The sequence below is a fragment of the Poromitra crassiceps genome (assembly GCF_964638095.1).
Source record: "Poromitra crassiceps genome assembly, chromosome: 1".
Lineage (NCBI taxonomy): Eukaryota > Metazoa > Chordata > Actinopteri > Beryciformes > Melamphaidae > Poromitra > Poromitra crassiceps.
In genome coordinates this window covers 5,715,175-5,741,438 of record NC_139623.1, presented here as the reverse complement: position 1 = coordinate 5,741,438, position 26,264 = coordinate 5,715,175, and the positions used below count along the sequence as shown (strand labels likewise).

General features: G+C 44.7%; 1 protein-coding gene across 2 annotated transcripts in view; it reads right to left on the bottom strand.

Annotated features, from left to right (window-relative positions):
- The window catches only part of LOC310784677 (EH domain-binding protein 1-like), a gene marked incomplete at its 5' end in the record, with an annotated part of 83,098 nt that overhangs the window by 41,974 nt on the left and 14,860 nt on the right, over nt 1-26,264 (bottom strand). For both annotated transcript variants that reach the window (XM_083645702.1, XM_083645703.1), the window contains 6 exons: nt 4,070-4,280; nt 16,830-16,948; nt 17,548-17,726; nt 18,130-18,183; nt 22,006-22,101; nt 22,295-22,352. In XM_083645702.1, coding sequence (XP_083501828.1) covers nt 4,070-4,280; nt 16,830-16,948; nt 17,548-17,726; nt 18,130-18,183; nt 22,006-22,101; nt 22,295-22,352 — 717 coding nt within the window. The remainder of the gene's footprint in view (nt 1-4,069; nt 4,281-16,829; nt 16,949-17,547; nt 17,727-18,129; nt 18,184-22,005; nt 22,102-22,294; nt 22,353-26,264) is intronic.

Below are 26,264 nucleotides of genomic sequence, written 5' to 3'. Positions count from 1 at the left end.
TTCCCCCCTCAGCCTTTGACTGTTTAGGGGTGATAAATGCTGCCACAACATTGGTGGAGGGCTGGTGAGGGGCGGAGCTCTCACAGCAGGAGAAGGGCCACGGAGGGGGCGGGGCTACAATCAGCTCTGAAGGGGATTGGCCGTGACTGGGGACAGAGATACTGGAGGTCAGGCTTGAACGATCAAAAGGCACACAGCGGGCGGACCACGAAGCATGGTGAGATGTTGCAAGGCTGGGCGTGCAGGAGGTGAGGAGGTGAGGAGAGGGTGACAACAAACTGTAGACCAGCTAATTTTACTTCTACTGGAAGGCCAGAAACACTCTGCAGCTGTTAGCATGCTAGCATAGCACCAAGGAAGCACAAACGCCACACACACCCTATGCAATCATGAGTCAGTGAACAGCTGTGGAACAACAAGTCAAGCAATCCTCAATCAACAGACATGAATAAGCCTTTCCTGTCAGCAAGCTGAAGCAGGCTTGTCTTAAGGTGCGTTCACACCGACGTATTAAAGTTTTTTGCTGGCATTGAGTTTACATACAAAGTCAATGCAAACGAGCGATTGAGCGTATATTCGCCCAGGAGAAAAATCGCTGGGCGTCTGAGCGACAGAGACAGAGCGATAGGGCGAAAATTCGCTCGTCGCCCAAGATGAAATATCCCAACTCGAGCGAAATTTCGCTGCCAACAGTCGCTTGCTGCTTAACGCTGATTGGCTGCCGTAACCCCGGAGTATTTATTCATTCTTGCATCGGGGGAAAACACAGTTGTGTTGTTTGGGTTTTCATCCTGTCTAACGTTAGAGCTGTGTGCTGCTCGTTTCTTGACAGTGAATATCTCGTTTCTCAAGCTCGCTGCACCCCGCCCACATCTATCAGGCCGACACAGGTGCTGCCAATTGTGCACAAATAGTCTCTCCCTCTCTCCGAGCTCTGAGTATGAACACCTCGGCCCGAGGGCGGAGTGCGCTCCCGGTTTGCGGAGCGATTTAAACACAGCGACAGAGCGATTCCAAAGGGTTGAATCGAGCGACAGGGAGAAAAATAAATATCTCGGTGTGAAGACAGCTTAAGGGGACAAAGTTAATGATTCAAACGTCATCAATGATAGGAAAATGAGAGAAGAAGGAATTGGTTGTCACCACCTAACTGTAGGATGTGTGAAAGTGTTTGTGTGTGGGGGTTTGAGGCATCACACTTTGTGGCTAATGAAATATGACCACTTTTGTTAGAGATGGCTTAGCTTCAGGTCACTCAGATTATTTAGGCACATTTTAAAGGTGTAATTAATAAGTAGGATGTTGCCATCATACCTGCCAACAATGCTAATTTATCCCATTAATCTCCAGATTAATAGTGAGACAAATCAAATGGCAGTGACAGGCTTATTATTATTTTGTTTTTAAGAACAGCTCCCCCTAAAATCCAAAATACATAGATTCCCTCTCACCTGCAGTGCTATTTATCTATATCGTTTTGTGTTAATGTTGCCTGAGTTTTGGAGATATCGGCCACAGAGTTTCTGCCTTCTCTCCAATACAATGGAACTGGATGGCACCCGGCTTGTGGTGCTCAAAGTGCTAAAGAAATACATTTCATAAACTCAACAGCAATGTCTCTTTCCAGAAATCATGACCCCGTTACTCAAGATAATCCACAGACCTTGTTGTGAGCAGTTTCATGGAGGAACTATTTTCTTTTAACCGAACTACACCCGCTAGCTGCTAGCTAGTTCCTACATGAGACTGCAAAAGAAAATAGTTCCTACATGAAACTGCTCACAACAAAGTCTGTGCATTATCTTGAGTAACCGGGTCATGATTTCTGGAAAGAGACGATGCTGTTGAGTTTTTCAAATGTATTTTTTTTGGTGCATCGAGCGCTACAAGCCAAGTGCCATCCAGTTCCATTGTATTCAAGAGAAGGCGGACATCTCTGCGGCCGATAGCTCCAAAACTCAGGCAACTAACACAAAACGATATAGATGGATAAATAGCACTACAGGTGAGAGGGAAAATATGTATTTTGAATTTTAGGGTGAGCTGTTCCTTTAAGCCAGAGTGAAGTTTCGGGGAAGTTTCCGAAAGTCGGGAAGGGGGCTAAATAACTCTACGAAGTTAGGCTAAATTTTGGAGAGATAAGAACTATTTTCAAAGGCGTCCCTTGAACACGAGTCACCCCTTTACAGCTAAGGTCACATTTTTGCGACAAGGCAGTATAAATCGACGGAACAACGGATCACATCACTGAAGGTCCGAGTTTCGATGGACCTGACGGATCCACTCCTGGGGGGACTGTGCAGTTGCCAATACCCCAGAAAAATCACCCTCTTTTTCACAGCCTAATGTTGGCAGGTATGTGTTACTGTCCTTGTGTGACTTGACCAATGAGAATGCATGGAAAACCTCAAGAGTTCAATGCAAGAATGATGAATCATGTCCAAACACTGCTACAGTCAATATACAGAGAAGAAAAAGGAACACCAGTGTGCACAATATCAAGCACACACCCGCTCTCGAACTGTGGAGATGCTTCTCTGTGCTTGTTGCATTCTTGAGAGGTTTTTCTCCTCAAGACAACTTGGGAAGAACTTTCTCCACAAGGACATTACACACGTTTCGAAGTGGCGTTCTTGGATTTGATCATCACTTCATGACTCGACAACTACTTTGCCAGGTGCTGAGATTTATGGCTTTCAGGAGCACTCTTGATCGGAAAAACTATCTCAAAAAGTGTTGTAATCTATTACTTTTCTCTCAAAATGATTTAGGGCTACATTCAGTATACATGGTTATGACTCAGTGCAGACACTCAGACACCCTCTGCCAACTTCACTTGGTTTGAGGCCAAACTTATGTAAGCATCTGTAAGCATCCAAACCAAGTAAACCAAATTTGACTGCACACCAGAGATGGGAAGTAACTAAGTACACTTTGTTACTTAAGTAGGATTTTCATGTATCTGGACTTTACTGAGTATTTATTTTTCTGATAAATGTTTTAACTCCCTACATTTGAACACAAATATCTGTACTTTCTACTTATTACATTTTCACAACAGGGTAGTTACTTTAGTTTTAATGCAGGACAGACAAAAACGATGTAACTTTGTTTGTCTGTCTCTCATCTCGCACTCTGCCACCTTTTACGAATTATGTGCACCTTTTTTGTGGAAAAATCACATCACACAAATTATGAATCAAAGTATAGATACGGTAGTCTTTATACAGCTTAAAACAGGGGTGCCCAACCAGTCGATTGCGGTCTACTGGTCGACCGCGGACTGACCCCAGGTCGATCGCGCGGGGTGTCAAAAATCGATTATTAAAATATATATATATATATATATATATATATATATAAAAAATCAAAATCAAAATAAATAATCAAATAAAATATAATGGAAGTACATGCAGTTGTTTATTTTAATTATGGATCATAATACAATGCAATTCCAAATGCACTTTTATTTTAAAAGTAGCCACACAGTGAGAAAAAAGAAAGTGAGAAAAAAGAAATCATGTATTGGGGGAAAAAAGCGATGCATCGATTTAAGATGCATTGAGATGCATCGATAATCATAATCAAATCGAATCATAGCCCTCTGAATCGTAATCGAATCGTGAGGCCAGTGAAGATTCACAGCCCTAATGTCAAGTGGTTGTGGGACAATGAGAAAGTGTTGTGAGGTTAGTTACTGCAGGTGGAAACGATGTGTGTGCGTTTGCGATGTTGAAACTGGACTGGTAGATCTTAGATCTTGGGTCAAAAAAGGTTGGGCACCCCTGGCTTAAAACATCTTTGGAGGGGTTCAATAGTCTTCGAATTATATTAATATGACGTGCGTTTCAGTTAGCTTTGCACAGAAATAGCCGATAGAATTACTTTTATACTTTATTACATTTCAGAACCTGTACTTTTTTCTTTTTTACTTGAGTAGACAAGTTGAATCAGTACTTCTACTTTTACTTATTTTACACAAGTAACTGTACTTCTACTTAAGGAAGAATGTGTGTACTTTTCCCCCATCTTTGCTGTACACTCATGTGACATCCTCCCATGACCTCACCTGATCCTTCTCGGCTCAGTGTTGCTTTCTGTAATGGTTTCCTTAGAGTCCTGGGCTGGTCTGACTGGCTGGTGACTGGCTATCCTGAGGCTGGCCACCACCCTGTTGCTTCCAGGAGAGTCGTCCCCATGCCTCAGAGAAACTGGAGTTTTTTCCTTGGCATCAGGGGTCATTTCCTTGACCACATGGGCTGCGGGCAATGCTGATGACCCTAACAAAAGGGCAAAAGCAAAATCAGGCCATGAATTTACACACTGTGAGTTGTCTAGAAAAAGAGGAAAGCGTGGTTATTTTTCACCTTTCATATTTAAAGGGATAGTTCAGTTTTTTTGATGTGGGGTTGTATGAGGTACTTGCATACAGTCAGTATACTACATGCAGTAGAATGCAGCCGGCGCGGTCCCAGTTTGGAGAAATTGAGACCGGCTGCGTCAGACAAATAGAGCTGTTTGCTGAGTGTGAAGGGGGCCATGAGCAAAAACGTAAAAAAACAACAGAAAAAATACATAAAATGCTTCCATACTGCTCACCTGGCATAATGCAAGTCTCCACAAGCCCTGAGATGCCAAGTTGACTTGAAAATATGTCATTTACACCCTGTTTTTAGCTGAAATCTTCACTGTAGCCAGGTGGGGCAAGAGGTGGGGCTGGTGTAAATTATGTTTATTCATATCAACTTGGCATCTCAGGGCTTGAGGAGACTTTGATTATGCCATGTGAGCAGTATAGATACATTTTATGTATTTTTTCTGCGGGGGTTGTACGTTCTTGCTCATGGCCCTCTTCACCCTCAGCAGACAGCTCTACTTGCGTGACGCAGCTGGTCTCCATTTCTACAAACTGGGACCGTGCCGGCTGCATTCTACTGCATGTAGTATACTGACTGTCTGCAAGTACCTCATACAACCCCACTTCAAACAAACTGAACTAACCCTTTAACATTTTCACACGTCAGGAATCAGTGAAAAAGGTCAAATGAAATGTAAAAAAAAAAGAGAGAGAAAGGGCAGTTGGCTGGTGTACCTGCCCGGCAGGAGCTGAGCTGAGCAGGAGGAGAGTGAGTGACAGCCAGAGGGGAGGAGGACAGAAGAGAAGAGGCGCGAGCGGGGGAGGAGCGGGGGAGGGAGGCAGAAAGGGGCGGGGCCTCGGGATCACAGAGAGCATCAAGATCCGGACTCGTCAGCAGAGGGATTGGGCTGATGTCGCCACCAATCATAGCGGAGTCCAACATCAGCCACGCCCCCTGATCACCTGAGGAGAGCAGAACGGGGAACGCAAAGGAAACCAGAGAGAAAAGAGGTGGAGAAGGAGACGAGAGGAGAAGAGTACAAGAGGAAAAGGGCGGAGATGAGTAGGAGAGAGAAGGGGGAGCAGAGATGATTAGCCCAGTCAGGAGTGTCACTGTCTCTTCACTTCACATCTCTGTTAGCTGCCTCTGGACTAGAAAGCGTGGCATCTTATTCTAGTTTGGTTTGACTTGGAGTCCTGGACTGGAGCCAGTACAGTACCTGGCCATCCTCCCGCAACTACTTACTAATTCTGAAATTGATATCCCTGTTTAAATTTGTGTCCATATATTTATAGTATTTTATTATAATCACATGTTAATTGATTGATTACACCTGTTGTTTTTTATTGCACACACAAAACTGCATAAAATCCAAATAATAACAAAAATAAGAGATGTGACAGGAGAGGTCAAGAATATTATGAATATTATATACCAGAATATTATGAATAAGTCGGTTCCAGTGTAGGACAATTTAAAAATATTTTGGGGGTAACTTTTGCCCCCAAAATATTATATGTTCAGGGTTGCCACAGGTCTGGAAAGTACTTGAAAGTACTTGGATTTACTTTAGTACTCTAGTACTTTAGTACTTTAGTACTCTCGCCACAAGAACAGCTTCTTCCCAACTGCTGTCAGCCTCACAAACAAGGCCCGTAAGCCCCTTCCACCAAGGTCCTTACCAACACACCCCACTACCTCCTCCTGAACCCAACTCAGCTGAACCCCCCCCCCCCCCCCCCCCCCCCCCACACCGTCACTTTGCCGCCGGGCTTCAGTCGTCACTTAAAGTACAGCTGCTTCTTCTACCAGAACTCTCTATACCATTAGATTACTCTTGCTAACTTCATCGTGTACGGCTCAGACTGTAACTCATATTTAATTTAATGCCTATTTAACTCGGACTGTAAATTCATGTAAATTCACTGCCTATGTAACACCTATTTAACTTGGACTGTAAATTCATGTAAATTAATATTTTATGCCTACTGAACACTCCTCCACTCGTGTATATATTGTATTGGACTGCACTTGCAATGTTATGATTGTCTTTTTGGTGTTTTTCCTATTTCTTTATCTGAATATTAACATGACCACTATGCAGCATAATGACACTAAGACAAATTCCTCGTATGTAATCTTGCATACTGTGGCAATAAAAGTGATTCTGATTTTGATTTAAGAAGAAAATAATCAAGGACTTGAAGTGCTTGGAGTGATGTCTGCTAGAGATGGAAATGGGAATTCAATTAATTTAATGTAAATAAAATGATCCAAACCTTAGGGACAATTTTTGCCCCTTGATCACAGTTTTTAGGGGCATTCTGAGATTTTTTGCGCCCCTTGCCCCTGGCTAATTTCCTACACTGGTTGGTTCACTGGACACTACTGTTAGACCAACTGGCTTTAATATTTATTCATTTTAATCAAGTAACTGAAACATTTGATTATTTTAATTCCTCAGGTTCACTTAGGTGAGAACGCTATTAACACCACACAACTCATGCTGATACCATTCAGTTAGTTGACAATGGTTACCTGACTCTGAGCTAGAAGGGTGAGATTTGGGGAGAGGTGCGGTTGTAGCCATGTTAGCCCCTGTGTCGTCAAGGGAGAAGGGTGAGGGAGAGGAGGGGCGCGCCATTGACCTGACAATCTGAGGTCTGAAAATATGAGAACGAACTAATAGAGAGGACATAAGATGGACAAAGAAAAGAGAAGAGAAGAGGAGAGAAGAGAAAAGAAAAGAAAAGAAGAGGAAGGGAGATGGTTAAAGGATGGAGATGGTGGCAGTAGTAGATTAGTAGAATACATGATATAACATCACAGAACAAAAGAGACAGACCAGCGGCTGAAGTTGGCTCATCTGCAGTTTGAACCTCTGGGTGGCGCCACTGATATGAAACTGGAACTGAAGAGATGAAATCAGAAGAGAAGAAATGAGCCAAAGGAGGAACAAAGAGAACGCAGTGAGTGGGTGAGTGGTGAAGAGTGAAAGGGGAACAGCATGACTTCTTTTATGACATGCGGTTAGCTCACATCATGACACACTGCAGTAGTGATCTGTAGGGTTGGGGTGGGGTTAGACTCAGTTCTCAGTCTCTATCCACTTCGCTCAACTAGCTGGAACTGTTGGCGACGCTCGCTAAAGCCACTTTCAGACATGAACTCCGGGTCAGGTCAGGTAATAGACCTTATTCACAGCACGGCCATCTTGGGATGACGTCACCCGCTGGTTGGGAACGCAACGAGACACTCGTCCAAACCCCTGTCTGAACATCGAGCAGTAGACCAAATGTTTGAGTTCTGTCACACCAATTTCGTTTGATCACATCGATAAATGGGCAGATGAATGTGTACACAGGATTAAAAAAAAGGGCTACAGCAACTGGATTGAGTCTTATATCCACGATTTTCAAGGAAGCGCAGCCGATGGTCTAAATTGTAAACTGCACTACACCCTCGCACCACTGAGCACCGACACGATACATCTGGCGCTGTGGAGCAGTCGAACCCGAAATGTCACAGCTGAAGACGGCTATGTTTGAGCTTAAACTTAGGCACTGGCATGTGAATACATGTGAAACTATGCAATATTTGGGAATGCCATGGCATCACAATCTTGGATAACATTATTCTGTCGGAGGTGACACGTCTGATAACTTACATTGACGCTAGCGTTAGCACCTTCGCTAGCTAGGTTAGCATGACAGTGGTGAGCTCAAACACAGCCTTCTTCGACTGTGTCATTTCGGGTTCCAACTGCTCCACAGTGCCAGATGTATCGGTTCGGTGCTCAGTGGTGCAAGGGTGTAGTGCAGTTTACAATTTAGACCATCGGCTGCGCTTATATATCGTGGATATAAGACTTGATCCAGTTGCTGTAGCCCTTTATTTGAATGCTGTACACATTCATCTGCCCATTTATCGATGTGAACACACAAATTTGGTGTGACAGAACTCAAACTTTTGGTCTACTGCTCGCATGTTCAGACAGGGGTTTGGATGAGAGTCTCGTTGCGTTTCCAACCAGCGGGTGACGTCCTCCCAAGATGGCCGCGCTGTGAATAAGGTCTATAGTCTGAGAGCTGAGACTAGGTTAGGTTTAGCTCACATCATGACACACTGCAGTAGTGAACTGTACCTGCACTGCACAGACATGTTTACTTTGTTCTTTCAGTCATCTCTCAGCAATGACAACGACCAACTCCAAGGTTGAGTAACCAACCCAGTACGGTGCACCTCAGCTTGGCTCAGCATGGTAGTTTAGCAGTGATTAGTGTTGTCACAATAATGGAGATTTCAATACTACTGCAATACCTTGGCAAAAGATTGAGCTGGAATGCCATCTCAAACAACTTTTTGGAAAGTCTAAAAATGTATAAGGTAGGAGTAATCTACTTCCGGGTCTAAAACAGAAGAACAATTACAAAATCTCTTTGTTCTCTTCCTATCTTTCCCACCGCTCCTATCAGGTTTCTTGGAGAGGATCCCTTTCAACCCCCTGCACTCTTTCCACTGGTGTCCCTCAGGGTTCTGTCCTTGGTCATTTTCTCTTCCTTCTGACTTCACTCCGCCACGTGATCACATCCCACGGTTTTTCATACCACTCATATGCCGACGACACTCAGCTGTTCCTTTCCTTCCCCCCCTCCGACACTCAAGTTGAGACACGGATCGCGGCTTGTCTTGTAGACATTGGCAGATGGATGTCGAACCACCACCTCAAGCTGAACCTAAACAAAACCGAGCTCCTCCTCTTCCCTGACAGAGACTGTCCTTTAACCGACCTCTCCATCTGCCTCAACAACACTACTGTCCTTCCCTCACAAACAGCCAGAAACCTTGGAGTCACTCTCAATAACCAACTGTCCTTCACTACCCATATCGCAGCAATAGCCCGCTCCTGCAGATTCGCCCTTTTCAATATTCGCAAAATCAGCCCGTTTCTTTCCAGAGAAGCAGCTCAACTTCTCATCCAGTCACTCATCCTGTCACGTCTGGACTAGGGCTGGGTCGGTTTGAAAATTTTTAAACCGGTTCGATATTGCCGTCTAAACCGGATCGAACCGGTATACCGATTTTTTTTGTAATTAAAAAAAAAAAAAAAAAAAAAAAATTTTTTTTTTTTTTTTTTTTTTTTAAAGCAGGGCTCCCGAGTGTGGCCCATAACTGTCTGTAGTGCAACTTCAGTCCACCTGATAGCGATAATACACCTCTAAGCTGGTATTGTCAACCAGCAATGATACTGAATAAAAAGAAGCAGGACACCTGTGTAACAAACACACCCTGTATTTATTTCTCATAACTATTCAGCTCAACTTTTCTTCTAAACATCAAAATAATAAATGAAATAAGACTGCTGCCTATAGTGCAACTTGAGAAAAGGCTAATAAAAACACAAGCAGTGCAATCAGAATGGATTGGCTTACAGCTGAGCTGCCTTATAAACTTCAAAACTCACAAATTCACACAATATAGGGCCTAGGCATGGGTCGGTTTGAACATTTTGAAACCGGTTCGATATTCCCCAAAAAAACGTATCAAAGCGGCTGCAGTTGGTGGCGATAATGCACCTCTAAGCTGGTATGCTGCCAACCAGCACGAACACTGAATACCGTAAAATACCAATTATTAGCCCGGGCGTTAATTGACAAAATATGTAGCCAGACCCCGCGTCAATATGGGACCTGCGGCAGTTTGGGACCTGCTTTAATTATTTTTGTACAAAAATATTGCTCAGAAAAGATTGTAAATAGTATGAAATTGTTTATTTAAACCATTTATTTTAATGAGTTGGCTACAGCCCTCCACACGATTGCTTGTCTATGGGGAGAGCCGCGCCTCCCTCTCAGCGCAGCAGAGCACATTGCATGCCAGTTCTGGCCTGTACATGAAATCAAATAAAATTTGAGCTGAACTGTGACCTACCGGTATTTACCACTAAACTTTCTCCGCTGAAGGTGAGAGAACATGATCATCATGTGAGCAGATTATTTGTTGCATGCGCTGCCTCCTCCGCTGGCTGCATGCGCTGCCCCCTCCGCTGCAGTGTGCGGTGAAATACCAATTAGAAGCCGACTTCTATGCCCGCTGGCAGGGAAACATACCATATAGGCACATTTCTCAAAATAATTATTACACCAGAGATGTCGGTTTTAGTGTATAAAAATCTTCAGGAAATGCCTACACAATTTTCAGAATCATCAGATGTTGACGGAAAACGAATTTTGATCAGCAAGTTTCGTGCATGTGTTTTTTTTCCTCGTTGTTCCTCGTTTCCTCGTTGTTCGTCTTCTTCATCCGATTTTTCTTCTTCGTTGTGTTTGGGAGATGCATTCAACAGGATGTCGCAAAGGTAAAAAGAAAACATTGAAAAAACTAACCGGGCGTCAAATTGGGACCTGCTTTTATGTACAAAATATGTATCCAGACCCCGCTTATATATGGGACCCGCGGCAATTTGGAAGTCGGCTTCTAATTGGTATTTTACGGTACAAATAAGCAGAACCTTTTAACTGTAACAACACACTGTTTTTATTTCTCATAACTATTCAGCTTAACTTTTCTTCAAACATCAACATAATAAACAAAATAAGACTTTTGCCTACTAGTGCAACTTGAGAAGAGGCTAATACGAACAATAGTGCAATCAGAATGGACTGGGGGGAAAAAAAAAAAAAAAAATTTTTTTTTTTTTTTTAAAGGTTTTTTCGGTTTGCACGTGATCAAACCGGTTTGGGCTCGTATACCGAACCGAACCGGTAAAACCGGAAATCGACCCATGCCTAGTCTGGACTATTGCAACTTTCTACTGGCCGGTCTCCCTGCTTCAGACATTCAACCCCTCCAACTTATTCAAAATGCCGCAGCCAACCAAAATTGTCCCTCTTTCATGAACTTCACTGGCTTCTCATCATCGCAAGAATCAAATTCAAAACACTGGTTCTGGCCTACACAGCAGTCCACCTCCGTACCTACAACACATGGTCAGATTCCAGTTCCCTCACCGCTCACTCCGACCCTCCACTACCTCAAGACGTCTTGCCCCTCCCCCCCTACGTGGTTTTAACAGCTCCCGATGATGACTTCTTTCCCATCTTGCCCCCAAATGGAGGAATGAGCTCCCCTCTGCAATAACAACGGCCGAATCACTACCCATTTTCAAAAACCAGTTAAAAACTCATCTTTTTAGGCTACATGTCGACCCCCTGTAGCAACCTCTCTTCTGCCACCTGTTTTTCTATTGTTTGTACATCTGTTTTTAATTATTTGCTGTTTTTACATTTGTTTTTGTTTCTTGTTTCTTATTTATTGCTGTACTGTTTTTATAACTTGGTTGTATGTCACTTTGGATAAAAGCGTCTGCCAAATATCAATAAAGTTAAGTAAAGTAAAGTAAAGTAAAGTAAAATGACGTTATGCAGAAGCATCCTGATATGGGCAAATGATAAGGTGAATAGAGTAAATAAACTTTCGCGTATCTCCAGAACTGTTCGTCCAATCGACTTCAAACTTCGCGGGTGCCCTGCTGGGGACCCGAGAATGTGTGTTGAATTTCGTGCTATTTGACCAATTGGGGGAGCAGTGCAAGCAGTGGGAGGATGGGGGGATGAAGAGTGGAGGGGGGGGAATAGGCATTGCACTAGTATAGATAGAGGAAGGCGAAGAAGATGAAAACATGTCAACAGTGTCAAATAGTTCACCATATCTTGGACTGAATCCCAGTCCACCTAAACTAAATTAGTTGATCAAATTGGTGTCAGGAGCAAAGCATGGAGCGATTAACACACACATGAAGCGACATGCGGAGAGACGTTCCAACAAGACAACTGTACGTATAAATTTAGTCAATGGAAACGCAACATGCTCCTCAGCCAGCCAGTCAGTCAGGGGATACCTTTTCCTGAGCTGGGCTGGAAGATTCTGGGCAGGGAGGGAGGCTGAGATGGGGTCCGGGTGAGTGGAGGGTGTGCGGAGGGGGTCTCGGAGGACTGGGCGGACTTATGGGGAGGTAAGCATTTGGAGGGAAGAGGCTTGGAGGTAACAGCGGGGGTGACACGGGGCAGAACGGGCCCGGCGGAAACAGTGATAGAGGGCTTTTGGGGCACCGAGGAGGAGGGTGTTAGGATAGCAGGCTGGGGTGATTGCGATGTAAGGGAGGGAGGCTTGGGAGTTGAGGTGAGTTCTGAGGTGTCGGGAGGCTTAGAGGGCAGGGTGGAGGGGGTATTTGGAGGCTTAGAGGGCAGGGTGGAGGAAGGCTTAGAGGGCAGGGCAGAGCGGGTGTTTGAGGGAGCGGGGGCTTCGTGGGGCTTGGGTGAGGGCAGATTAGGGGGAGAGGAAAGTTGGGGCAAGGAGGGCGTCACTGAAGATGGCTGGGGTGAGGCAGCAGGTAAAGCTGGTGTTGATGGAGCAGGAGGAGGCGAGGAAACCACAGCAGATGGGGACAGAACAGAGGGAGTGTTTTGGGAAGAAGGGGTGGTTATGGGTGGTGTAGTCTCGGAGGATTCAGGTGATGGAGCATTAGGACAAGATGGTGATATGTCAGAGAGAGGCAGAGCAGAGGGGGCACTCTGGCTGGAAGGAGAGGGTGTGGCTGCGGTGGCTTTGGAGCTCTTGGGTGATGGTGGACTGGGTAATGTTTTTTTATGCTTGGACCGGGGTGAAGGTTGAGGGGAGGGGCCGGGGGAAGGCTGGGCCCCCGATTGGACAGAGGCGGCGGCGGAGAGGGCGTGTCTGCAGTGGCGAGGGGAAGGGCGAGGAGCGACAGGCAGAGAGAGAGGGCGGGAGTGGAGGGCAGGACTGGGAGGCAGAGGGAGAGGGCGGGAGTGGAGGGCAGGACTGGGAGGCAGAGAGAGAGGGCGGGAGTGGAGGGCAGGACTGGGAGGAGCAGATCCCTCTCTTCCACAGGCTGGATAGGGATGCATGGATGGATGATGGATGGATGGATGGATGGATGGATGAAAGTGGATGTTTACAGAAAGAGAAAGTGATAAAAAGGAGAAACATGTCATAATGAAAATGAAATGACACTGAAACATCACATGTTAGTTAGTTTTGCTGTTGTCATGAATATCCTTTGTTAATCACATGACTTGTTGGTATGAGAGAATAGGAACCTGTGGGCCTCTTTGGACATAACTGTGAACACTGACAATATGGACATGAGGTACTATATGAGGTCAGACAGGTAGAGTTATTGATAGGGCTGGATTTGCGTACACGTTGATATGCAAGCTTATGGCACGGACACACTACCCGACGGTAGTGTGTCCGTGGTCAGTCGCTGTTGTTTTCACACTACACAAGTCACTGTCTTGTAATCAGGAGTCTTTGGTTTTCACACTATATGACTGAGCTGCCACAGGGGATCACAGATTACAATATCTTTCACAAGGAAAATCCCCGACGAGTCCACAAACGCACTCCCACACCGCCTTTATTCTTTCTAAACACACACTCACACAACATGGGCCATACAGACCTGGTTCAAAGTCAGAATTATTAGCTTTACTGCTATCTCAAATATTATTTGCGGTTTCAATAATAGAATGATCTTAGTAAACATCTAAGATTTGCATACTTAAATGCATTTTAAATTTGTTTTCTTTTTTGGTTGTAGGACAGCAGTTTGTACCAATCCGGTAGAATGGCCCATATACTTCTCCGTCAGACCACTTGCCTGCAGACAGCAGACATCACCCCGGCCGTGTCTGCCTCCCTGCGTCCTCAGTGCGATATTTTTTCCCCCATGATGGCGAAGGCTAGGCGAAGGCATGGCCCGCCCCTCTCTGGCTCTGATTGGCCTAGCGTCAAACGTTCATCCAATCACATTCTCTTGGCTATCCTGCATCTCTTTCTACAGTCTGTGGTTCAGATTGAAGGGGCTCTATCTTCCCGACGGCGGTAAGCACCCGTTTTGCACTGGAATAGCGCCGCGCAAAGCCCTAATTGTGGGCGTGTCGGCCCGCTGCGCCTCACGTCATCTCGGCGCACATCTCCGTATAGGCGTGTTTATGCCCAAAAGCATTGTGGAGGTGTGGTCATGACTCATGCCCATAAAACCACAGCGTCACGTCAGCAGCTTTCTCCTCACTCAGAGGGAGAGTGAGAGAGAGAAAGAGGGACAGAGAAAAAATAGCCTAGATGGGGAGAGGGAGAGAGGGAGAGAGAGAGAGAGATGTGAGGCTGTCATAGAAATCAAATAACGTGCTCATGCCCACCTGTGAATCACCTGTGTATTATTGCCATTTCACACGCTGAAAAAGGGCTGCTGCCCAAACGTCAGACTAATAAGAGTTCCGTTTTGGTTTGGTTCCGGATGTTTAGCCTTCAAAACAAAAGCGGCCGCTATGCAACCACATACAGTACTATTTATAGCCATTTCGGCTAAAATAAGCCCATACAGTACGAGTGAATTGACATTCACCTCGTTTTTGTAAAATATCGCCGCTATGCAACCACACAACGTTACTATTTTTAGCCATTTTGGATAAAATAAGCCAAACGTTCCCCATCTTTGACAGCGGCGCGCACCTCCTTGCTAGTGAAACAAATGTAAACAGGAAGTCGACAACCGGCAACCGCTGAGAATCATGGGAAACGTAAGTCCAGGAATAAGATGAATAAGATGGCGCCATGTCTGTCTGTGTGCGCGTGTATCAGAATGCATTGATCTTCTCAATGCCATGACAGATGATGCTGTCTTTGTAGTGTCTGTCTATATTAGTCTGTTCTTATGACATAACTATAACTTATATACCAATTAATAATGTGTATGCAATTATAGCTTATTGAATATGAAATGCCAAAGGAACTTTAATTTTATAGCAATATCTATCAGGTCTCTGTGAGTCATCGGCGAGCTCTGCTCACCGGTCACGACTTTGAACACATAGCAATCGAGTGCGAGCGCTGAGCCAACACAGATTTTCCTCTGATCTGGGGGGGAGGGGGGTTGTTGTTGGCGAGCTCCAGAAAGTGTCACTGAGGGCTCGCCGAAGCATACCGAAACTATCTAAAAATGAACTGCTGTCCCAGCTAAGACACACTAAATAAAAAGACATGGATGTGACAAATACGTTTTTTTTTTTTTTACCTTTTTATTTATACAGGGGGAGTCTCACTGAGAGCAATGCTCTCTTCTTCAGGAGTGCCCTGTTCACATTCACACACACATTCATACCTGGAAGCTGACCAGTACAACCATGTCTGATCTAATGGGCACTGATCAGCTCCACTGGAGCGGTTGGGGTTAAGGGCCTTGCTCAAGGGCACCTCAGTGGTGGTAATGAGGGAGGGGCAAGCGCTGCCTTTTCACTTTCCCCACCCAGATTTATCCTGCCGGCACCGGGGATTGAACCGACAACCTTCCGGTCACAGGCTCGCTTCTCTAACCACTGGGCCACCACTGCACCCGTTTGTAAGCTGTCATGTTTTGGGATGGATTATTTCCCAGCTATTCTCCATTTTAGTGTTGATAACATTATTCTGGACACAATCCTCTCCATGTGAGTTTTAGCAGGAGCTTTCCATGCCACCATCCAAAATACAATATTTTAGTCATAAGTCTATCGTCATGTGATTCTCAATAACGTATTTGAGGTGCAGATGAGAAATATGTGGTATGCAAAGAACTTGGTTATGTGGTACATGCCCAGTAATGTGGGAAGGGCTGAAGAGGAAATCATGGAAGAACAAATGACAGGAGTGTGTGAACAGAAACACCAAAAGACAGAGAGAAGGAGAGAGAGAGAGAGAGTGAAGGAGACAGACAGACAGACAGACAGACAGACAGACAGACAGACAGACAGACAGACAGACAGACAGACAGACAGAGAGAGGGAGTGGAAGAGACAGAGAGACAGAAAGTACCTGTCTACAACTGCTTCTCTCTGGCAAAGGCAAGATAAACAAAAGACAGAGAGAAGGAGAGAGAGAGAGAGTGAAGGAGACAGACAGACAGACAGACAAACAGGGAGACAGACAGACAGACAGACAGACAGACAGACAGAGAGAGGGAGTGGAAGAGACAGAGAGACAGAAAGTACCTGTCTACAACTGCTTCTCTCTGGCAAAGGCAAGATAAACAAAAGACGGAGAGGGAGGGGAAGAGAGAGTGAGAGAGTGAGAGATGAAGCTACCTGAGGCTGGTAGAGTGTGTCCAGTGGAGTTTCTCTTGTCAGGCGGAGGGGGGGCGGGGCGGTTGGGGCGGGTTAGAGTGTATGGAGCTAGCAGCCAGGACAGGGAGGACAGTAACAGGGAGGACAGTAACAGGGAGGACAGTAACAGCAATGACAGGAAAACAGGGTGGAAGAGGAAGCAACGTCAGAGTAGTGACGGGTGAAAATATTTCAAAGTGAAGAACAGGCAGAATAAACAGTGTGTGTGTGTGTGTGTGCACGTGTGTGTGTGTGTGTGTGTGTGTGTGTGTGTGTGCGTGTGTGTGTGTGTGCGTGTGTGCGTGCCTACCTGTAGCAGTGACAGACTTCTTGTCCTCGTCCTCGTCGCTCTCATTGAAGTCGTCCAGGTTGCCGATGTCGGTGGGTTTGACGCTCATCAGGCTGGCCAGACTCTGCATGTCTTCATCACTATAGCCAATAAACATGCATGAGAAACATGTGACAACACCATTAATTATGTTGTGATAAGCTCACAGATGACATGACTACTAATGGTCAAACATACATGACGACAGATAATATGGCTACCATTGAAAAATATATTTGAGTATATGTTTTAAAATATTTGTATTAGTTGAATTCAAGTACTCTTCACACAGTTGTATGGAGAGTGCTCGATCACTTATCGAGTACAGACAACATGACATCAGCAGCCAGAGATGGGTAAATGGTATGACATCATCTTTACAGGGCAAGAACATGGGACAACTACCAGTAAGCACATGACATCATAAGGTTGTGTCCATAATAGCGTTCTTTTCTGAAGCACATGGACATCATAAGCTTGTGTCCATATAGCGTTCTTTTTGCACACCAAATAAACACTCACAAACGCTATGTGGACACGCTGTAAGCATATACATAGTCATAATTATCATCGATCAATAATCAATAATCAAATATCAATAATCACATTGATCACAGGAACAAATACGTGTATTTATAATCCATAACACTATGTACTGATGTAATAAGTGGTAGCAGAAAGAAAGAGAAGTGCTCCTCACGTGGCTTTCCCCTCGCGCAGGAAGACACAGGACAGAGACAGCTTGAGCGTGGCCTCCACCACCTTGACAGACAGTGGTTTGAGCTTCAGCGTCAGGTCGCTCTGCGTGGGCGTGGGGCTGGCAAAGCGCCTCAGGTTGATGTCTGCTGATGCCAACACCTTACGATGCCCCTTACTCTCCTGTGCCAGACCAGGGAGGGTGGAAGGCAGGCAGGGAGGGAGGGAGGGGTGTTGAAAAAGGATAACTATTAATGAACACATTTTAAAGCATCACACAAAATGTTTTATTCTTGAATACTAATTGTTGAATGGACTATTATATAGTTTATAAGTAAATGTTATGCACTTTACAAAGAAACACAATCAAGCTATACCTTTTTATTAAAGCAAAGATATGCAGAACGTAATTCACTCAGTTACAGAATGAAATATTCCTTCATTCAACATAGACGAATACTGAAAAAAGTATCAGTTCATTAACAGCACTGAGAAACAAAGCATGAGCTAGCTCTATATGTGGGCACTAGAGGTTTAGGTTTGGTAACTAATGAGTTAGATAGAGGAGAAGTCTAGAGATACTTACACCCTCCACAACAAAGGTCCAGTCTTTGTCCTCAAACTCATCTGCATTGGGCTCCTGAGGAAACAACATTACTTTATATAATTTGAATGGAAAAAGCAAAGTGTACTTGTCTGCTTAACGGATAAACAGTATTTTAATGCATTGTTTACCATCAACAAATCCTATGAAAATAACAAAATAAGCAATGGAGCAGAGGTCAAAGTTGATCCGGAAGTCCCTATCATATACATCAGTGTTGGGCAAGTTACTTTCAAAATGTAATATACTGCATATTACTAGTTACTTTGATTTGAAAGTAATGTTACTTTACAATATTACTGTCTGTGTAGAGTAACTTGTTACTTATTACCAAGCGCGTCGATTTGGGTAGGGTTGGTTGGGACAAGTCACAAGCAACATTTCAGGGTGTCCAATTGTCCCTACCAACTTTTAAGCAACCTTATTTGCATTATCTTTGGAGTGCAGTTATATAGGTCATTTAGATTGTCTTCCCATATTTTGCAAGGATAGAATTGACCCGACCATTATTGAGTGAAATTAGTTTGCAATATGTTCAAAGTTACATTTACCCCTGTTTTTCACAACTGAATGGGCCAGTCCAATTTTTTCCCCCCAAACTCACGTTTGATTGGCTCATTTGGCTGATGACCAAACAAACGCCCACCCACACACATGGCTCTGACACACACTACTGACACGCCGACATGCCGCCGCCGCCTCCTCCTCCTCCTCCCGCTCGGAAAAAGAGGGGTCCCCCTGCAGCAACTGTAAGTAACGTTGTTACGTTAGGGTAGCAAAACGAGACGTCATTGTTGGTGGAGGTGGAGGAACACACCACTAATTTTATTACTGAAAGTCCGACGCGCATCACGCGTCGCATTTGTGCCCCAGGCTGTCAAACTGTGACAGGCTAGAGGCTGTAGACAGGGACTTAGGAAGCGCTGCAGCCTTTTCTTATTCTTGTCTTTTGTTATTGTTATTGTTTTGTCTACTATGCACTTTGAGGATGGTGTTGGTTGTCGTTTTGCACTGTTGTATGTATCGATGAGAAACAAGTGTCTGAGGATGCAAGACAAATTTCGGACTCTGTCTGACAATAATGTAATATCTTATCTTATAACGTTAAACTGTGTGAACCAGCAGAGTATCATTTTACATTACAGCTGCTAACCTGCAAAACGCGAGCAAGAAGATGCTAGAGAAAAGTGTCCTGTCCAGTTACATGCATGTGTACATGTTACATGCATTGTTACACCCCTATTTTGGATGCATGCAGAAATGAGAAAATTTAAAATGAGACATTCTATAGAACAGAAAGAAAACAAAGTAATTTAGCTATATTTGGACTGGTGGGCTTACTGATGAATGTGAAGATGTTTGGATGCATGCAGAAAACCAGAAAAGGAAGAATACTATAGAACAGAAAGTTGTAATAGGCTGAATGTTGTGTATATTTTGTTGAAATATATTGATGGATATGAAAATGCACTTTCTGTTTCACTGTAATATTACTGGTAAGTGAAAGTTAGTATAAGTCAGTGCACATTCTTTTATGCATGGTGTGTGGGTTTCAGTGGCAATGTTTTCTTTCCAAACCGGCTGTTTGTGAAAGAACATGATTAGATGGCTAAACCTACAGTTTGTGTTTGTTAGTTACAATTATGCTGACAGGACACATAAATATGGCTAAAAAAGGTTAAAAGAAACCAAATTTTTTTTATTTAAAATTAGATATTCCTCTAAATATGGCTAAAAAAGGTTAAAAAAAAAAGCTCAAATTTTCTTTTGGCGGTGCCCTAGCGGGCGCCGCCAAAGCCGCCTCCCCTCCTGCCGTCCTCGACCCTACCAACTTTGAGAACAAAACGACGCCCTTGCTTATTACACTACTTTTGCATGACTTTTACCAAAACAACAGCAGCAGAATGACATCGCTGCCCCGGAACCATCACGAAAAATAATTTAAACCACCATGAAGTCAGTGTAAACAATCCAAAATTCTAAATGTTATTCTTTTCCTTTGTTATTGTCATCTATAGTGGTCATTTTGTAACTTGAGTTACTTGACAAAGTACGGTGGGGGGTACGGTGGCGCAGTCGGTAGCGCTGTCGCCTCACAGCTAGAAGGTCCTGAGTTCGATTCTCGCCTGGGGGCTGGAGTTGTGACCCCCCCATATCTTCAGTGCCTACTGCCCAGGTGGGCTATCTCGTCGAAAGGGCCTTTCTGTGTGGAGTTTGCATGTTCTTCCCGTGTTCCCCAGGGGGTTCCTCTGTACATAACCCCCCACTAAAAACATGCAGAAGATCGTCATCCGACCAGTGACGACAACATCCGAAGTTGGTCCCCGGGCGCTGGAAAGAAAAAGCGACCACTGGTCCTGGCCTGCCCCCTGGAGGAAAGGACAAGCCTGGATGGGTCAAATGCAGAGGACATTTCACCGGCCACCGTCAGCATGAGTGTGTGTTTGTGGCCGCATGCATGTGTTGAAGTGTTCGTGTGACAATAAAAGACGGGCTTGTCCGTCTGAAATCGTGTTTAACTGGTATAATATTACTGAAATCCTATAAGTAATAAGTTATATTACTGAGTTGTCCCGTTGTAGTATAAAGTATAAAGTCTCATAGTGTGCCCCGTTGTGATAACAGTACCTTGAATAAGTATATCAAGTATAAAGTCTCATAAGCCTTTTTCCCACATGCGTATCGGAAAATTACCTGTAAGTCAATATCGGACATTTCCCTTCACACCTGAGCGCTGCATGTGTGAATATAGTCGTCAAATAGCCTGTATGTTGGGGGGCGGGGGGAGGGGGGAGCTTATTTTGGGGGTCGGCAAAACTCTGATGGTGAAATAAGTTTGTTTGTCACACAATAAATCACACTCGTTTGACTTAAGAGTAAGTTGTATCCTTCACATTCGCTAACCAGTTTTTGAACTGAAATCTTTGAAGAAGTTGGGATCCGTGTCTGAGAGAAATAGCCTGGCTGGTTCCATGTTTATCCGTTCACCTGCGTCGCGTTGAAGCACTTTTTACAGACTGGCTTAGTTTGATGTGTCCGGGCTTGCCTTCGCTGTCGGCAACGTAAGCAAAATACTTCCACATTTGGCTTCGTGCATCTGTTTACAAGCGTTGGGCGGCTTGCAAGACTCGAACAAGCCTTTGCCATTTTCGGTGTCTGTGTCCCTGTCGGGCTGGACTGAAGGACTGGCCAGAGTGCGAGCAGAGAGAGGGGGGGGGAGCATGCCCACACATGAAGCAGCCATACGTACCGCTCTCATGACAACCTAGAAACTTATTTTGGGGGTCGGCAAAACTCCGATGGTGAAATAAGTTCGCTTGTCACACAATAAATCACACTCGTTTGACTTAAGAGTATGTTGTATCCTTCACATTCGCTCATGGGCTGCAGTGCACAGTAGTATCCAAGCCAGCGTAATAAACACAGCCGATTTCCCCCCTCCCCTCTCTGCTCGAGAGGACAGACAGCGAGAATGGCAGCGGCTTGCAAGCTGCCCAACGCTTGTATGTATGTAGAGAAAGCAAATGCACGAAGCGAAATGTGGAAGTAGTTTGCTTTGATGTGCGCGAATGATTAGATGATGCACGCTGGACGTGAACGTTAAGCAACGTGTGTACACCTCGCCCATGAGAGAAGGACCGGCAAATGACTGGACCCGTTTCACACTTGTGTCCCTTATCGCGGCATACCGCTCTTCTGACTGGCTCAAAACTGGTGAAAAGTCTGCGATAACGGGGTCGCACTTATACCGGAAAACAACTTTCACACATGAAGGCATTAGACCGCTTTCCGGTCATTTAGCGGTAAAAAGCGCATGTGTGAAAACGGCTATAGTGTGTCCCGTTGTGATAACAGTACCTTGAATAGTGTAACGGAGATGTCAATGTTCTCTGGTACCGGCCAAACCACCATGCCTCTGTATGGGTTCTTGATTCCTGGCTGCCAACTGTGGAGCTGCACAACAAACACCATGTTAGAGAGAACACCTGTGTGTGTGTATGTGTGTGTGTGTGTGTGTGTGTGTGTGTGTGTGTGTGTGTGTGTGCATGTGCGTGTGCGTGTGTGTGCGTGTGCATGTGTGTGCGTGTGCGTGTGTGTGCACGTGTGTGTGTGTGTGTGTGTGGGTGTGGTGTTTCAGTAGTTTCACCTTGGAGCACATGCGTCTGTTCCTCCTGGTCCACACTACCCTCAGCTTGTCTGGTTGCCTAGAGACACATCAAACACATCAGATGAGCCTAGATCAGTCCACATGTCATTACATGAAAACCATCTTACATTGATTACATACTGCTCTAAAAGCTTCAAAAATGTGAGGCTCTTGTTTAGCTATTTTTCAACTATAAAGTAGAGCTGCAACGATTAATCGATTAGTCGATCGACAGAAAATTAATCTACAACTATTTTGCTAATCGATTTATCGTTTTGAGTACAATTTTAAGAGAAAAGGTGAATATGTGACACTTGCTGGCGCTAGGGACCGCAACTCGGGTGTTTCAGTTTTCCACTAGGGGGATCTAAAGTCTATTTATTGAAAACATTTGTTTTTTCTTTCTTTTTTTACAGTAGTACACCATAGCTTATTTGAACTATCCTATAAAAAGTTAAGTTTGCGTATAAATCATTACAATATGCTCCCGTGAGGTGGGGATGCATTTGGCGGCGGGGGTGCAAAACTCGGCATGACACCGGCCCAAAGCACCCGGGGCACCGACCCACCCCCACCCCACCTACCCGTCCAGCTCCCACCTTCTCCGGGGGAGACCCCCTCCAGCACCCGGCGCACTAGCCGAACCTGCGCATGCCACACTTAAGCGCCCGTCCCCGGGCTACACACAGACTCCCGCCCCGCCAGACCCTCGTTCCCCTAATCCAATTCAAAACGCAAATCACTTTTTGGCACAACACCTGTAGTGTCCGGCCATATGACCTCTTTCCCTGCAATTGCACGCAAGCAAGACCAGCTTCTCCACAGCGCAGATGGCGTGACCGCAGTCAATGGCTTAACCAGAGTGGACAATTCTGACATCGGCTATTGAAATAGGCTAGAAGTAAAATCTCACACATTCCTACCCTATTAAAGAAACAAATATTTGTAGATGTGTAGGCCTATGTTATAGCCTATATCAGGGGCACTCAATTAAAATTCTAAGAGGTCCAGATAGAGAAAATGTCCTCAAGCGAAGGTCCGGAACATTGAGCTTGCGTTATGATTCAGTGCCATTGAACTTAGGCTACTTCAATGATTGCAGTAGCCTAATGGTACAACGTCTGTATGTAGTCAATGACTGACTGTTAAATCAAAATAAACATTAGATTAGATTTATTTCGAACATGGTAAAAACAAAACAAAAAAATAAAATAAATATAGGCAACAAGTGCCAAACAATCATAGTCAATTGGAATTAGGCATCAATAATGTTTATTTACAGTTTTCATATTTAACTGGATTAATTATAAATAACTAGCCTACACTAATAATAAATACATGTTCTTTTCTCATTTCAAGTAAAATAATGGCTGCATTTAGAAATAACACAACAGAGTGCTTTGGAAAAATTTGCATCTTAAAATAAAGTGCTTTAATTTTAGAAAAATAAGTTCCCCCTTAACTCCATTTCACATTTTATCAGTCAGGCTCTCAGCCAACAAACCTCCTTTTCTCTTGATAGAAGTGAGCTCCCACTCTGTTTGTCTGTCTGTCTGTCTTTCTATCTATCGGTCGCTCGCAATGCAAACTTTGCATGCCGTTGGGCAGTGCATGTGTGTGCGCCCTGGATTTGAGTGTGTGTGTGCTCATGTGTGGCACTTCCATAGACAGCTGGTCAGGATCGCATCACACTTCACGAGACATAGTGGTTTTGAACTGCTCGTGAGACCAATGAATGAACATGAGTCTGCCTGCTCTGGATTAAAACTAAAGCTTTGTTTTCGCGGTCTACTCGTTTCTTTTGAGCACGCGATGTGAAATACTTCTCTCGCATTTCTCCGAGTCTCGCCTCTCCTCCGTCCGTGTGTCAACTCTCCCACAGCAGCAGCAGGCAGAATCGATTCGCTTGTTGATTGGCTGAGTAGCATCACGTGTGATGATTTACAACGCATGCATTGGTCTGTGAGCTTCCTGACAGATAAACCAGTACCGTAAAGGCTAGAAAAGCATGTGCCGGTTAAAATAGAAATGCTCCGTGAAAATGTAACTATTCAGTGATTTGTAGGTTATAGGGCTCGGTCCGGATAGGACAGCGTCTGGGTCCGGATGCGGACCGGAGTCCGGACTTTGAGGATCGCTGGCCTATATGAACCAAACGTCTAATTACAGTAAGCGCACGCTTTGGGACATCACTGCGTAATTGCGCGGCGGCCCTCTCTCTCTCTCTCCCCCTCTCTCTTCTCTCTCTGTTTCTCTGCTTGCTCTCAGCAAGAAAGAAGCATGGTGTCATAGACGTGATGGCAGTGACGCTGTGGCTTTTAAGGGGAGTGATCTCACCTTGTGAATCCTGTTATGGGCATATATGGAGGTTTGCGCTGAGATGACGTGAAGCGCAGCGGGCCGACACGCCCACAATTAGGGCTTTGCGCGGCACTATTCCAGCGCAAAACGGGCGCTAACGCAAAATTGCCACCGTTGCGAAGATAGGGCCCTTAATGTCTGTAACTCCTCAACAACATGGATATTATACACACAGAACACTGGAGATCTTATGACAGTCACAGCAAACTAAGTAAGGGCAATCATGCCTTGCAGTTAAAGACAAGACTGTGTGTGTGTGTGTGTGTGTGTGTGTGTGTGTGTGTGTGTGTGTGTGTGTGTGTGTGTGTGTGTGTGTGTGTGTGTGTGTGTGTGTGTGTGTGTGTGTGTGTGTGTGTGTGTGTGTGTGTGTGTGTGTGTGTGTCTGTGTGTCTGTGTGTGTGTGTGTGTGTGTGTGTGTGTGTGTGTATGTATGCAGATGCGACCCAATTTGGTGTCAAGTGGGCCAGACAATGAAAATCAATAATCAATAATAACCTATAAATGACAAAACCTCCTAATGTTCCCGTTTATCTTAGTGTAAAGAATGACAGGTACAACCCTACAATAGGGTTATCTCAGATACCATCTCAGATACCATCAAGCACATTATCTACTGTCTGTACTGTGCATTACAATCAGGGGTGTAGTAAATGCAAGTAAACACAATTTACCCACCCCTTTAAAATGAGGCAGATAATTTACTCACCTATTTTCAGATCAACTGTATCAATCAATGAAGGCAAACAAGGTGGGTAAACTACTCACCTTGGATAGTTTAACCCACCTCTGTATTGATCACTACACCCCTGATTACAATTCAATTCATTTATTAAAGAAAGAGTTTCGCAGAGACAGGTCTGAAATGCACTCTTCTTAAAGGAGAATTTCGGTTTTTTCGAACCTGGAGCCATCTCCTGCCATTAATTATGATTTGTCCACTCACCAGGCGATCCCCGCGGCGTATCTGGGCGTCCTAGCGTTGTTTTGATATCAATAGCGTCCAAGTCAGTCGTAAAGTGGAGTTGATTTGGGGCCAAGTGTGAGCCTGTATTTCCTGCATCTAAATAGCTATTTTTCTTCCCTTTTTCGCCAAATATCGCCGTAATCTGATCCGTCAACATCCAGCCGAGTGTTATTTCACCCCAGGCTGTTTCCTGGACTGCACAGGGATCAAATTACCTCAAACGTGATCTAGGTCACCAAGTCTCGTGAAGTCCCGCGATACTTTCCTGTCGACTGGCCAAATACAGGCAGGACGCTTTGCGGTCGTGGTTTTAGCGTAACCTATGTGGGGTTTGGCGTAACCTATGTGGGGTTTGGCATAACCTTCGTTATTTCGAATCCCACATAGGTTACGCCAAACCCCACATAGGTTACGCTAAAACCACGACCGCAAAGCGTCCTGCCTGTATTTGGCCAGTCGACAGGAAAGTATCGCGGGACTTCACGAGACTTGGTGACCTAGATCACGTTTGAGGTAATTTGATCCCTGTGCAGTCCAGGAAACAGCCTGGGGTGAAATAACACTCGGCTGGATGTTGACGGATCTGATTACGGCGATATGTGGCGAAAACGGGAAGAAAAATAGCTATTTAGATGCAGGAAATAC